We start from the raw sequence: 14,305 nt of genomic DNA on the forward strand, positions 1-14,305 counted from the left end.
GTCATGGTCCTGCTGTACTTCTACTGTATTCTGACTGTCATGGTCCTGCTGTAATTCCTGGTGTAGTTTTACTGTATTCTGACTGTCATGGTCCTGCTGTAATTCCGGGTGTAGTTTTACTGTATTCTGACTGTCATGGTCCTGGTGTAGTTTTACTGTATTCTGACTGTCATGGTCCTGCTGTACTTCCTGGTGTTGTTTTTACTGTATTCTGACTGTCATGGTCCTGCTGTACTTCTACTGTATTCTGACTGTCATGGTCCTGGTGTAGTTTTACTGTATTCTGACTGTCATGGTCCTGGTGTAGTTTTACTGTATTCTGACTGTCATGGTCCTGGTGTAGTTTTACTGTATTCTGACTGTCATGGTCCTGGTGTAGTTTTACTGTATTCTGACTGTCATGGTCCTGCTGTAATTCCTGGTGTAGTTTTACTGTATTCTGACTGTCATGGTCCTGCTGTACTTCTACTGTATTCTGACTATCATGGTCCTGCTGTAATTCCTGGTGTAGTTTTACTGTATTCTGACTGTCATGGTCCTGCTGTACTTCCTGGTGTAGTTTTTACTGTATTCTGACTGTCATGGTCCTGGTGTAGTTTTACTGTATTCTGACTGTCATGGTCCTGCTGTAATTCCTGGTGTAGTTTTACTGTATTCTGACTGTCATGGTCCTGCTGTACTTCCAGGTGTAGTTTTACTGTATTCTGACTGTCATGGTCCTGGTGTAGTTTTACTGTATTCTGACTGTCATGGTCCTGGTGTAGTTTTACTGTATTCTGGCTGTCATGGTCCTGGTGTAGTTTTACTGTATTCTGACTGTCATGGTCCTGGTGTAGTTTTACTGTATTCTGACTGTCATGGTCCTGCTGTACTTCTACTGTATTCTGACTGTCATGGTCCTGGTGTAGTTTTACTGTATTCTGACTGTCATGGTCCTGCTGTACTTCTACTGTATTCTGACTATCATGGTCCTGCTGTACTTCTACTGTATTCTGACTGTCATGGTCCTGGTGTAGTTTTACTGTATTCTGACTGTCATGGTCCTGGTGTAGTTTTACTGTATTCTGACTCTCATGGTCCTGCTGTAATTCCTGGTGTAGTTTTACTGTATTCTGACTGTCATGGTCCTGGTGTAGTTTTACTGTATTCTGACTGTCATGGTCCTGCTGTACTTCTACTGTATCCTGAGTTGTGTTTGTTGATGTGCTGTCCTCCTCCTGCTGTACTTCTACTGTATTCTGACTGTCATGGTCCTGCTGTACTTCTACTGTATCCTGAGTTGTGTTTGTTGATGTGCTGTCCTCCTCCTGCTGTACTTCTACTGTATTCTGACTGTCATGGTCCTGCTGTAATTCCTGCTGTAGTTTTACTGTATTCTGACTATCATGGTCCTGCTGTAATTCCTGGTGTAGTTTTACTGTATTCTGACTGTCATGGTCCTGCTGTAATTCCTGGTGTAGTTTTACTGTATTCTGACTGTCATGGTCCTGCTGTAATTCCTGGTGTAGTTTTACTGTATTCTGACTGTCATGGTCCTGCTGTAATTCCTGGTGTAGTTTTACTGTATTCTGACTGTCATGGTCCTGCTGTACTTCCTAGTGTAGTTTTTACTGTATTCTGACTGTCATGGTCCTGCTGTAATTCCTGGTGTAGTTTTACTGTATTCTGACTGTCATGGTCCTGCTGTAATTCCTGGTGTAGTTTTACTGTATTCTGACTGTCATGGTCCTGCTGTACTTCTACTGTATTCTGACTCATGGTCCTGCTGTAATTCCTGGTGTAGTTTTACTGTATTCTGACTGTCATGGTCCTGGTGTAGTTTTACTGTATTCTGACTGTCATGGTCCTGCTGTACTTCTACTGTATCCTGAGTTGTGTTTGTTGATGTGCTGTACTTCTACTGTATTCTGACTGTCATGGTCCTGCTGTACTTCTACTGTATTCTGAATCATGGTCCTGCTGTAATTCCTGGTGTAGTTTTACTGTATTCTGACTGTCATGGTCCTGGTGTAGTTTTACTGTATTCTGACTGTCATGGTCCTGCTGTACTTCTACTGTATCCTGAGTTGTGTTTGTTGATGTGCTGTCCTCCTCCTGCTGTACTTCTACTGTATTCTGACTGTCATGGTCCTGCTGTACTTCTACTGTATTCTGACTGTCATGGTACTGCTGTAATTCCTGGTGTAGTTTTACTGTATTCTGACTATCATGGTCCTGCTGTAATTCCTGGTGTAGTTTTACTGTATTCTGACTATCGTGGTCCTGCTGTACAGTCGTGGCCAAAAGTTTTGAGAATGACACAAATATTAATTTCCACAAAGTTTGCTGCTTCAGTGTCTTTATATATTTTTGTCAGATGTTACTATGGAATACTGAAGTATAGTTACAAGCATTTCATAAGTGTCAAAGGCTTTTATTGACAATTACATGAAGTTGATGCAAAGAGTCAATATTTGCAGTGTTGACCCTTCTTTTTCAATACCTTTGCAATCCGCCCTGGCATGCTTTCAATTAACTTCTGGGCCACATCCTGACTGATGGCATGCTGTCAATTAACTTCTGGGCCACATCCTGACTGATGGCATGCTGTCAATTAACTTCTGGGCCACATCCTGACTGATGGCATGCTGTCAATTAACTTCTGGGCCACATCCTGACTGATGGCATGCTGTCAATTAACTTCTGTGCCACATCCTGACTGATGGCATGCTGTCAATTAACTTCTGGGCCACATCCTGACTGATGGCATGCTGTCAATTAACTTCTGGGCCACATCCTGACTGATGGCATGCTGTCAATTAACTTCTGGGCCACATCCTGACTGATGGCATGCTGTCAATTAACTTCTGGGCCACATCCTGACTGATGGCATGCTGTCAATTAACTTCTGGGCCACATCCTGACTGATGGCATGCTGTCAATTAACTTCTGGGCCACATCCTGACTGATGGCATCCTGTCAATTAACTTCTGGGCCACATCCTGACTGATGGCATCCTGTCAATTAACTTCTGGGACACATCCTGACTGATGGCATGCTGTCAATTAACTTCTGGGCCACATCCTGACTGATGGCATGCTGTCAATTAACTTCTGGGCCACATCCTGACTGATGGCATCCTGTCAATTAACTTCTGGGACACATCCTGACTGATGGCATCCTGTCAATTAACTTCTGGGACACATCCTGACTGATGGCATCCTGTCAATTAACTTCTGGGCCACATCCTGACTGATGGCATCCTGTCAATTAACTTCTGGGACACATCCTGACTGATGGCATCCTGTCAATTAACTTCTGGGACACATCCTGACTGATGGCATCCTGTCAATTAACTTCTGGGACACATCCTGACTGATGGCATCCTGTCAATTAACTTCTGGGCCACATCCTGACTGATGGCATGCTGTCAATTAACTTCTGGGCCACATCCTGACTGATGGCATGCTGTCAATTAACTTCTGGGCCACATCCTGACTGATGGCATGCTGTCAATTAACTTCTGGGCCACATCCTGACTGATGGCATGCTGTCAATTAACTTCTGGGCCACATCCTGACTGATGGCATGCTGTCAATTAACTTCTGGGCCACATCCTGACTGATGGCATGCTGTCAATTAACTTCTGGGCCACATCCTGACTGATGGCTGCCCCTTCTTGCATCATCAATGCTTGGAGTTTGTGGGTTTTTGTTTGTCCACCGCCGCTTGAGGATTGACCACAAGTTCTCAATGGGATTAAGGTCTGGGGAGTTTCCTGGCCATGGACCCAAAATATCGATGTTTTGTTCCCCGAGCCACTTAGTTATCACTTTTGCCTTGGAAAGGTGCTCCATCATGCTGGAAAAGGCATTGTTCGTTACCAAACTGTTCCTGGATGGTTGGGAGAAGTTGCTCTCGGAGGATGTGTTGGTACCATTCTTTATTCATGGCTGTGTTCTTGGCAAAATTGTGAGTGAGCCCACTCCCTTGGCTGAGAAGCAACCCCACACATGAATGTTCTCAGGATGCTTCACTGTTGGCATGACACAGGACTGATGGTAGCGCTCACCTTGTCTTCTCCGGACAAGCTTTGTTCTGGATGCCCCAAACAATCGGAAAGGGTATTCGTCAGAGAAAATTACTTCACCCCAGTCCTCAGCAGTCCAATCCCTGTACCTTTTGCAGAATATCAGTGTGTCCCTGATGTTTTTCCTGGAGAGAAGTGGCTTATTTGCTGCCCTTCTTGACATCAGGCCATCCTCCAAAAGTCTTTGCCTCACTGTGTGTGCAGATGCACTCACACCTGCCTGCTGCCAGTCCTGAGCAAGCTCTGTATTGGTGTTGCCCCGATCCTGCAGCTGAATCAACTTTAGGAGACGGTCCTGGCACTTGCTGGACTTTCTTGGGCGCCCTGAAGCCTTCTTCACAACAATTGAACCGCTCTCCTTGAAGTTCTTGATGATCCGATAAATGGTTGATTTAGGTGCAATCTTACTGGCAGCAATATCCTTGCCTGTGAAGCCCTTTTTGTGCAAAGCAATGATAACGGCACGTGTTTCCTTGCAGGTAACCATGGTTGACAGAGGAAGAACAATGATTCCAAGCATCAACCTCCTTTTGAAGCTTCCAGTCTGTTATTCAAACTCTATCAGCATGACAGAGTGATCTCCAGCCTTGTCAACACTCACACCTGTGTTAATGAGATAATCACTGACATGTCAGCTGGTCCTTTTGTGGCAGGGCTGAAATGCAGTGGAAACAGTTATTTTGCGGCGTTCAATTGCATAGCGAAGTGGGACTTTGCAATTCATCTGATCACTCTTCATAACATTCTGGAGTATATGCAAATTGCCATCATACACACTGAGGCAGCAGACTGTGAAAATTAATATTTGTGTCATTCTCAAAACTTTTGGCCACAACTCTACCTCTACTGTATTCTGACGATCAGGTTCCTGTTGTATTTCCTGGTTCCTGTTCCTGTCCAGACCCCGTGGGATGCTGCGTGTGATGTGTGTTGGGAGGAGGTGATGGGACAGGTCTCAGAGCAGTGTGAACCTGATTCCTGTTTTATTTCCTGTGTTGGGAGGAGGTGATGGGACAGGTCTCTGAGCAGTGTGAACCTGATTCCTGTTTTATTTCCTGTGTTGGGAGGAGGTGATGGGACAGGTCTCTGAGCAGTGTGAACCTGATTCCTGTTGTATTTCCTGTGTTGGGAGGAAGTGATGGGACAGGTCTCAGAGCAGTGTGAACCTGACTCCTGGGAGGAGGTGATGGGACAGGTCTCAGAGCAGAGTGAACCTGATTCCTGTTGTATTTCCTGTGTTGGGAGGAGGTGATGGGACAGGTCTTAGAGCAGTGTGAACCTGACTCCTGTTGTATTTCCTGTTGTCTAGACTCCGTGGGATGCTGCGTGTGATGTGTGTTGGGAGGAGGTGATGGGACAGGTCTCAGAGCAGTGTGAACCTGAGTGGCTGGATGCAGAGGATCCTCTCTTTATACTTTATACCAGCGGATCTACTGGCAAACCAAAGGTAGGGTACACACACACACACACACACACACAGAAATATATATACATACATACATACATACAGTGGGGCAAAAAAGTACAACTATGACAGACAAAATGAGAAGAAAAAAATCCAGAAAATCACATTGTAGGATTTTTTTACATAAATTTATTTGCAAATTATAGTGGAAAATAAATATTTGGTCACCTACAAACAAGTAAGATTTCTGGCTCTCACAGACCTGTAACATCTTCTTTAAGAGGCTCCTCTGTCCTCCACTCGTTACCTGTATTAATGGCACCTGTTTGAACTTGTTATCAGTATAAAAGACACCTGTCCACAACCTCAAACAGTCACACTCCAAACTCCACTATGGCCAAGACCAAAAAGCTGTCAAAGGACACCAGAAACAAAATTGTAGACCTGCACCAGGCTAGGAAGACTGAATCTGCAATAGGTAAGCAGCTTGGTTTGAAGAAATCAACTGTGGGAGCAATTATTAGGAAATGGAAGACATACAAGACCACTGATAATCTCCCTCGATCTGGGGCTCCACGCAAGATCTCACCCCGTGGGGTCAAAATGATCACAAGAACGGTGAGCAAAAATTCCAGAACCACTCATCTTTTTAAGTGGGAGAACTTGCACAATTGGTGGCTGACTAAATACTTTTTTGCCCCACTGTGTGTATATATACATATACACACATACATTATCACTCGAGGTGTGCATGTGTGTATATATATGTGACTGAGTGTGTGTCTGTATATATATATATATATATATATATATATATATATATATATATATATATATATATACAGACACACACTCAGTCACATATATATACACACATGCACACCTCGAGTGATAATGTATGTGTGTATATGTATGTTCCTCTGTCTGTGTGTGTGTGTTCCTCTGTCTGTGTGTGTGTGTTCCTCTGTCTGTGTGTGTGTGTTCCTCTGTCTGTGTGTGTGTTCCTCTGTCTGTGTGTGTGTGTTCCTCTGTCTGTGTGTGTGTGTTCCTCTGTCTGTGTGTGTGTGTTCCTCTGTCTGTGTGTGTGTGTTCCTCTGTCTGTGTGTGTGTGTTCCTCTGTCTGTGTGTGTGTGTGTGTTCCTCTGTCTGTGTGTGTGTGTGTGTGTGTGTGTTCCTCTGTCTGTGTGTGTATGTGTGTGTGTTCCTCTGTCTGTGTGTGTGTGTGTATGTGTGTGTGTTCCTCTGTCTGTGTGTATGTATGTGTGTTCCTCTGTCTGTGTGTGTGTGTTCCTCTGTCTGTGTGTGTGTGTGTGTGTGTGTGTGTGTGTTCCTCTGTCTGTGTGTGTGTGTATGTATGTGTGTTCCTCTGTCTGTGTGTATGTATGTGTGTTCCTCTGTCTGTGTGTGTATGTTCCTCTGTGTGTTAACCCTGGGTCTTCCTCCCCTACAGGGTGTCCTCCACACGGTAGCAGGCTACCTGCTCTACACCTCTCTGACCTTTAAGTATGTGTTTGACCACCAGCCAGACGATGTGTACTGGTGTACCGCAGATATAGGATGGATCACAGGACACTCCTACATCACCTATGGACCCCTGGCCAATGGGGCTACCAGCGTACTGGTCAGTAGAACTGGTATAGAGCTGGTCAGTAGAACTGGTATAGAGCTGGTCACTAGAACTGGTATAGAGCTGGTCACTAGAACTGGTGTAGAACTGGTATAGAGCTGGTCACTAGAACTGGTGTAGAACTGGTATAGAACTGGTCAGTAGAACTGGTGTAGAACTGGTATAGAGCTGGTCAGTAGAACTGGTGAAGAACTGGTCAGTAGAACTGGTCAGTAGAACTGGTATAGAACTGGTCAGTAGAACTGGTATAGAACTGGTCAGTAGAACTGGTATAGAACTGGTCTGTAGAACTGGTCTGTAGAACTGGTCTGTAGAACTGGTCTGTAGAACTGGTCAATAGAACTGGTATAGAACTGGTCAGTAGAACTGGTCAGTAGAACTGGTATAGAGCTGGTCAGTAGAGCTGGTCAGTAGAACTGGTCAGTAGAACTGGTATAGAACTGGTCAGTAGAACTGGTATAGAACTGGTCAGTAGAACTGGTCAGTAGAACTGGTATAGAACTGGTCAGTAGAACTGGTCAGTAGAACTGGTCAATAGAACTGGTCACTAGAACTGGTCAGTAGAACTGGTCACTAGAACTGGTCACTAGAACTGGTCACTAGAACTGGTCAGTAGAACTGGTCAGTAGAACTGGTATAGAACTGGTCAGTAGAACTGGTCAGTAGAACTGGTATAGAACTGGTCAGTAGAACTGGTATAGAACTGGTCAGTAGAACTGGTATAGAGCTGGTCAGTAGAACTGGTGTAGAACTGGTCAGTAGAACTGGTATAGAGCTGGTCAGTAGAACTGGTATAGAGCTGGTCAGTAGAACTGGTGTAGAACTGGTCAGTAGAACTGGTATAGAGCTGGTCAGTAGAACTGGTGTAGAACTGGTCAGTAGAACTGGTATAGAGCTGGTCAGTAGAACTGGTATAGAGCTGGTCAGTAGAACTGGTATAGAGCTGGTCAGTAGAACTGGTCAGTAGAACTGGTATAGAGCTGGTCAGTAGAACTGGTATAGAACTGGTCAGTAGAACTGGTATAGAGCTGGTCAGTAGAACTGGTATAGAGCTGGTCAGTAGAACTGGTGTAGAACTGGTCAGTAGAACTGGTCAGTAGAACTGGTCAGTAGAACTGGTGTAGAACTGGTCAGTAGAACTGGTCAGTAGAACTGGTGTAGAACTGGTCAGTAGAACTGGTGTAGAACTGGTCAGTAGAACTGGTGTAGAACTGGTCAGTAGAACTGGTGTAGAGCTGGTCAGTAGAACTGGTCAGTAGAACTGGTGTAGAACTGGTCAGTAGAACTGGTGTAGAACTGGTCAGTAGAACTGGTGTAGAACTGGTCAGTAGAACTGGTGTAGAACTGGTCAGTAGAACTGGTGTAGAACTGGTCAGTAGAACTGGTATAGAGCTGGTCAGTAGAACTGGTGTAGAACTGGTCAGTAGAACTGGTCAGTAGAACTGGTGTAGAACTGGTCAGTAGAACTGGTGTAGAACTGGTCAGTAGAACTGGTGTAGAACTGGTCAGTAGAACAAACAACATTTTTTTTAAACATTTTTTATTTATTTAACCTTTATTTAACTGGGCAAGTCAGTTAAGAACAAATTATTGGTCTGATGGTTAACATGTTGGGTGGGTGGGTGGGAATCCTCTTGGTCTGATTGGTTAACATGTTGGGTGGGTGGGAATCCTCTTGGTCTGATTGGTTGACATGTTGGGTTGGTGGGAATCCTCTTGGTCTGATTGGTTAACATGTTGGGTGGGTGGGAATCCTCTTGGTCTGATTGGTTAACATGTTGGGTTGGTGGGAATCCTCTTGGTCTGATTGGTTAACATGTTGGGTTGGTGGGTGGGAATCCTCTTGGTCTGATTGGTTAACATGTTGGGTTGGTGGGTGGGAATCTTCTTGGTCTGATTGGTTAACATGTTGGGTTGGTGGGTGGGAATCCTCTTGGTCTGATTGGTTAACATGTTGGGTGGGTGGGAACCCTCTTGGTCTGATTGGTTAACATGTTGGGTGGGTGGGAACCCTCTTGGTCTGATTGGTTAACATGTTGGGTTGGTGGGTGGGAATCCTCTTGGTCTGATTGGTTAACATGTTGGGTTGGTGGGTGGGAATCCTCTTGGTCTGATTGGTTAACATGTTGGGTTGGTGGGTGGGAATCCTCTTGGTCTGATTGGTTAACATGTTGGGTTGGTGGGTGGGAATCCTCTTGGTCTGATTGGTTAACATGTTGGGTTGGTGGGTGGGAATCCTCTTGGTCTGATTGGTTAACATGTTGGGTTGGTGGGAACCCTCTTGGTCTGATTGGTTAACATGTTGGGTTGGTTACCACGAGTTACAGTTTTATACGTTGTAATACTAGCACGTTCTTTGTATATATTGCCTGACTGAAACAGCTGTGTGTGTGTGTGTGTGTCTGTGTGTGTGTTCCTCTGTCTGTGTGTGTGTTCCTCTGTCTGTGTGTGTGGTGTGTGTGGGTGTGTGTGTCTGTGTGTGTATTCTCCAGTTTGAGGGCATTCCAGTCCACCCTCACGTTGGGCGTTTCTGGGAGGTGATTGAGAAGTACAGAGTGACCAAGTTCTACACAGCTCCCACAGCCATACGCCTCCTGATGAAGTACGGATTACATCCAGTACAGAAGTAAGACACACACACTGTGTTTTCTCACACTGTAAGGCCAGGAGTCAATCCAATCTGTCCTTTCTTTCTTTTTTTTGCTATGCGTCTTTTTAAGGTAATGTTCCCGGGGTTCGCCAGAGACCTCATACATGATAAACGTTGCGTATGTCAGCTCAGTAGGAAACAACCTTTTAAATGTCAAGCAAACTATTACCGCTGGATCTACAGCTGATCAGATTGAATCCCGGCCTTTCATCTTTGCGTCATACACTGATCTGAGCTACAGCACTTTGGCTATAATAACAGTGTCCTTCTGTCCACTAGCGCCATCTGTTGGACGAAAAGAGAACCAACACTCAGTTGAACCAGACCAGACTCAGCATTTTCTTCACTTATTCACCCTAATCTTGTCACTCCCTGCAGGTACGACCTGTCATCGCTGAGGATTCTGGGTACTGTAGGTGAGCCCATCAACCCGGAGGCGTGGCATTGGTACCACGAGGTGATTGGTCAGAAGAGATGCCCTGTGGTGGACACCTTCTGGCAGACCGAGACGGTGAGAGACGCTGAGCGAGCAATGTCCCAACTGGTCCCAAATGTCTGTTTTGAAATCGTCCTTTTTAAAATTTTAAATCTTTTAATTGTTTTCTATTACATCTATTTGACTGAAAATAAGTTAGAAAATACAGTTAAAATAAAGATTTTAATACATTTGAAAAATATACTGAGCAATAAATATGAAGATTTTACTGAGCTACAGTTCATAATGTATGGATTTGACATGACTGGGAATACAGATCTGCATCTGTTGGTCGCAGATACCTTAATAAAGAGGTAGGGTTTGGATCAGAACCAGTCAGTATCTGGTGTGGATCAGAACCAGTCAGTATCTGGTGTGGATCAGAACAGGTCAGTATCTGGTTTGGATCAGAACCAGTCAGTATCTGGTGTGGATCAGAACCAGTCAGTATCTGGTGTGGATCAGAAAACCAGTCAGTATCTGGTGTGGATCAGAACCAGTCAGTATCTGGTGTGGATCAGAACCAGTCAGTATCTGGTGTGGATCAGAAAACCAGTCAGTATCTGGTGTGGATCAGAACCAGTCAGTATCTGGTGTGGATCAGAACCAGTCAGTATCTGGTGTGGATCAGAAAACCAGTCAGTATCTGGTGTGACCATTTGTCTCATGCAGCACATCTCCTTCACATAGAGTTGATCAGGCTGTTGATTGTGGCCTGTGGAATGTTGTCCCACTCCTCTTCAATGGCTGTGTGAAGTTGCTGGATATTGTAGGGAACTGGAATATGCTGTTGTACACGTCGATCCAGAGCATCCCAAACATGCTCAATGGGTGACATGTCTGGTGAGTGTGCAGGCCATGGAAGAACTGGGACATTTTCAGCTTCCAGGAATTGTGTACAGATCCTTGCGACATGGGGCCGTGATGGTGGTGGGTGAAGGGCACAACAACGGGCCTCAGGATCTTGTTACAGTATCTATGTGCATTCTAGTTGCCATCGATTTAAAATGCAATTGTGTTTGTTGTTTGTAGCTTATGCCTTCCCATACCATAACCCCACCGCCACCATGGGGCACTCTGTTCACAACGTTGACATCAGCAAACCTCTCGCCCACACGATGCCATATTCACGTGGCCTGCGGTTTTGAGGCCGGTTGGACGTCCTCCCAAATTCTCTAAAATGACGTTGGAGGCGGCTTATGGTAGAGAAATTAACATTACATTCTCTGGCAACAGCTCAGTTGGACATTCCTGCAGTCAGCATGCCAATTGCACTATCCCTCAACTTGAGACATCAGTGGCATTGTGTTGTGAGACAAAACGGCACATTTTAGAGTGGTCTTTTATTGTCCTCAGCACAAGGTGCACCTATGGCATGATCATGCTATTTTAATCAGATTATCGATATACCACACCTGTCAGGTGGATGGATTATCTTGGCAGAGGAGAAATGCTCACTAACACGGATGTATAAACACATTTTCTGCAAAACATTTGAGAGGAGAAAAAAAAAGCTTTTTGAAACATTTCTGTCATCTTTTATTTCAGCGTGTCGCGTTTAGATTGTTGTTCATTGTGTGTGTGTGTGTGTGTGTGTGTGTGTGCGTGCGTGCGTGCGTGTTTTTGCGCAGGGAGGCCATGTTTTAACTCCTTTACCTGCCGCTACACCTCTGAAACCTGGATCAGCTGTAAGTTACCATCATATACACCGTGTACACAGTGTTTATAGCAGGGGTAGGGCAACCGAGTTCATGGAGCACTGCAAGTTCCAACGAAGCCATTACACCTGACTACCTGACCACCTGAGCTAATTGATCAGTGATCGTCTAAATTGAACACACCTGGTTTTTCAGGTCGGGTTAAATAAAATGTAAACAATTTAAAAACATGAAGTGTCCGTGGTAATCCAGGACCAGGGTTTCCTACCCCCTTTTATAAAAGCATCTAATCAACCTTGAATCCTATTGATTTGAATCGGTCTGATGTTCCAGACGTTTCCTTTCTTTGGCGTGGAGCCCACCATACTGAACGAGCATGGAGAGGAACTGGAGGGAGAGGCAGAGGGCTATCTGGTCAGTATTATAACACTATACTATCTGGTCAGTAACACTATACTATCTGGTCAGTATTATAACACTATACTATCTGGTCAGTATTATAACACTATACTATCTGGTCAGTAATATAACACTATACTATCTGGTCAGTAATATAACACTATACTATCTGGTCAGTAATATAACACTATACTATCTGGTCAGTAATATAACACTATACTATCTGGTCAGTAATATAACACTATACTATCTGGTCAGTAATATAACACTATACTATCTGGTCAGTAATATAACACTATACTATCTGGTCAGTAACACTATACTATCTGGTCAGTAACACTACTATCTGGTCAGTATTATAACACTATACTATCTGGTCAGTAACACTATACTATCTGGTCAGTAACACTATACTATCTGGTCAGTAATATAACACTATACTATCTGGTCAGTATTATAACACTATACTATCTGGTCAGTATTATAACACTATACTATCTGGTCAGTATTATAACACTATACTATCTGGTCAGTAATATAACACTATACTATCTGGTCAGTAATATAACACTATACTATCTGGTCAGTAATATAACACTATACTATCTGGTCAGTAATATAACACTATACTATCTGGTCAGTATTATTACACTATACTATCTGGTCAGTAACACTATACTATCTGGTCAGTAATATAACACTATACTATCTGGTCAGTATTATAACACTATACTATCTGGTCAGTAACACTATACTATCTGGTCAGTAACACTATACTATCTGGTCAGTAACACTATACTATCTGGTCAGTAACACTATACTATCTGGTCAGTAACACTATACTATCTGGTCAGTAATATAACACTATACTATCTGGTCAGTAACACTACTATCTGGTCAGTAATATAACACTATACTATCTGGTCAGTAACACTATACTATCTGGTCAGTAATATAACACTATACTATCTGGTCAGTAACACTATACTATCTGGTCAGTAACACTATACTATCTGGTCAGTAACACTATACTATCTGGTCAGTAACACTATACTATCTGGTCAGTAATATAACACTATACTATCTGGTCAGTATTATAACACTATACTATCTGGTCAGTAATATAACACTATACTATCTGGTCAGTAATATAACACTATACTATCTGGTCAGTAATATAACACTATACTATCTGGTCAGTATTATAACACTATACTATCTGGTCAGTATTATAACACTATACTATCTGGTCAGTAACATAACACTATACTATCTGGTCAGTAATATAACACTATACTATCTGGTCAGTAATATAACACTATCTGGTCAGTAACACTATACTATCTGGTCAGTAATATAACACTATCTGGTCAGTAACACTATACTATCTGGTCAGTAACACTATACTATCTGGTCAGTAACACTATACTATCTGGTCAGTAACACTATACTATCTGGTCAGTATTATAACACTATACTATCTGGTCAGTAACATAACACTATACTATCTGGTCAGTAACATAACACTATACTATCTGGTCAGTAATATAACACTATACTATCTGGTCAGTAACACTATACTATCTGGTCAGTAATATAACACTATACTATCTGGTCAGTATTATAACACTATACTATCTGGTCAGTATTATAACTATACTATCTGGTCAGTAATATAACACTATACTATCTGGTCAGTAATATAACACTATACTATCTGGTCAGTAATATAACACTATACTATCTGGTCAGTAACACTATACTATCTGGTCAGTAACACTATACTATCTGGTCAGTAACACTATACTATCTGGTCAGTAACACTATACTATCTGGTCAGTAATATAACACTATACTATCTGGTCAGTAATATAACACTATACTATCTGGTCAGTAATATAACACTATACTATCTGGTCAGTATTATAACACTATACTATCTGGTCAGTATTATAACACTATACTATCTGGTCAGTATTATAACACTATACTATCTGGTCAGTATTATAACACTATACTATC

The 14,305-nt window shown here is 43.1% G+C and overlaps 1 protein-coding gene across 1 annotated transcript in view; it reads left to right on the forward strand.

The window, feature by feature from the left end:
* Window positions 1-12,298, forward strand: part of LOC115124238 (acetyl-coenzyme A synthetase, cytoplasmic-like) — a gene marked incomplete at its 3' end in the record, with an annotated part of 32,028 nt that extends 19,730 nt beyond the window's left edge. The window contains exons 9-14 of the mRNA XM_029653624.2: window positions 5,379-5,516; window positions 6,925-7,095; window positions 9,594-9,727; window positions 10,130-10,262; window positions 11,858-11,914; window positions 12,218-12,298. Coding sequence (XP_029509484.2) covers window positions 5,379-5,516; window positions 6,925-7,095; window positions 9,594-9,727; window positions 10,130-10,262; window positions 11,858-11,914; window positions 12,218-12,298 — 714 coding nt within the window. The remainder of the gene's footprint in view (window positions 1-5,378; window positions 5,517-6,924; window positions 7,096-9,593; window positions 9,728-10,129; window positions 10,263-11,857; window positions 11,915-12,217) is intronic.
* Between the last annotated feature and the right edge of the window lie 2,007 nt (window positions 12,299-14,305).

Source organism: Oncorhynchus nerka, unplaced genomic scaffold (genome assembly GCF_034236695.1).
Source record: "Oncorhynchus nerka isolate Pitt River unplaced genomic scaffold, Oner_Uvic_2.0 unplaced_scaffold_1714, whole genome shotgun sequence".
Lineage (NCBI taxonomy): Eukaryota > Metazoa > Chordata > Actinopteri > Salmoniformes > Salmonidae > Oncorhynchus > Oncorhynchus nerka.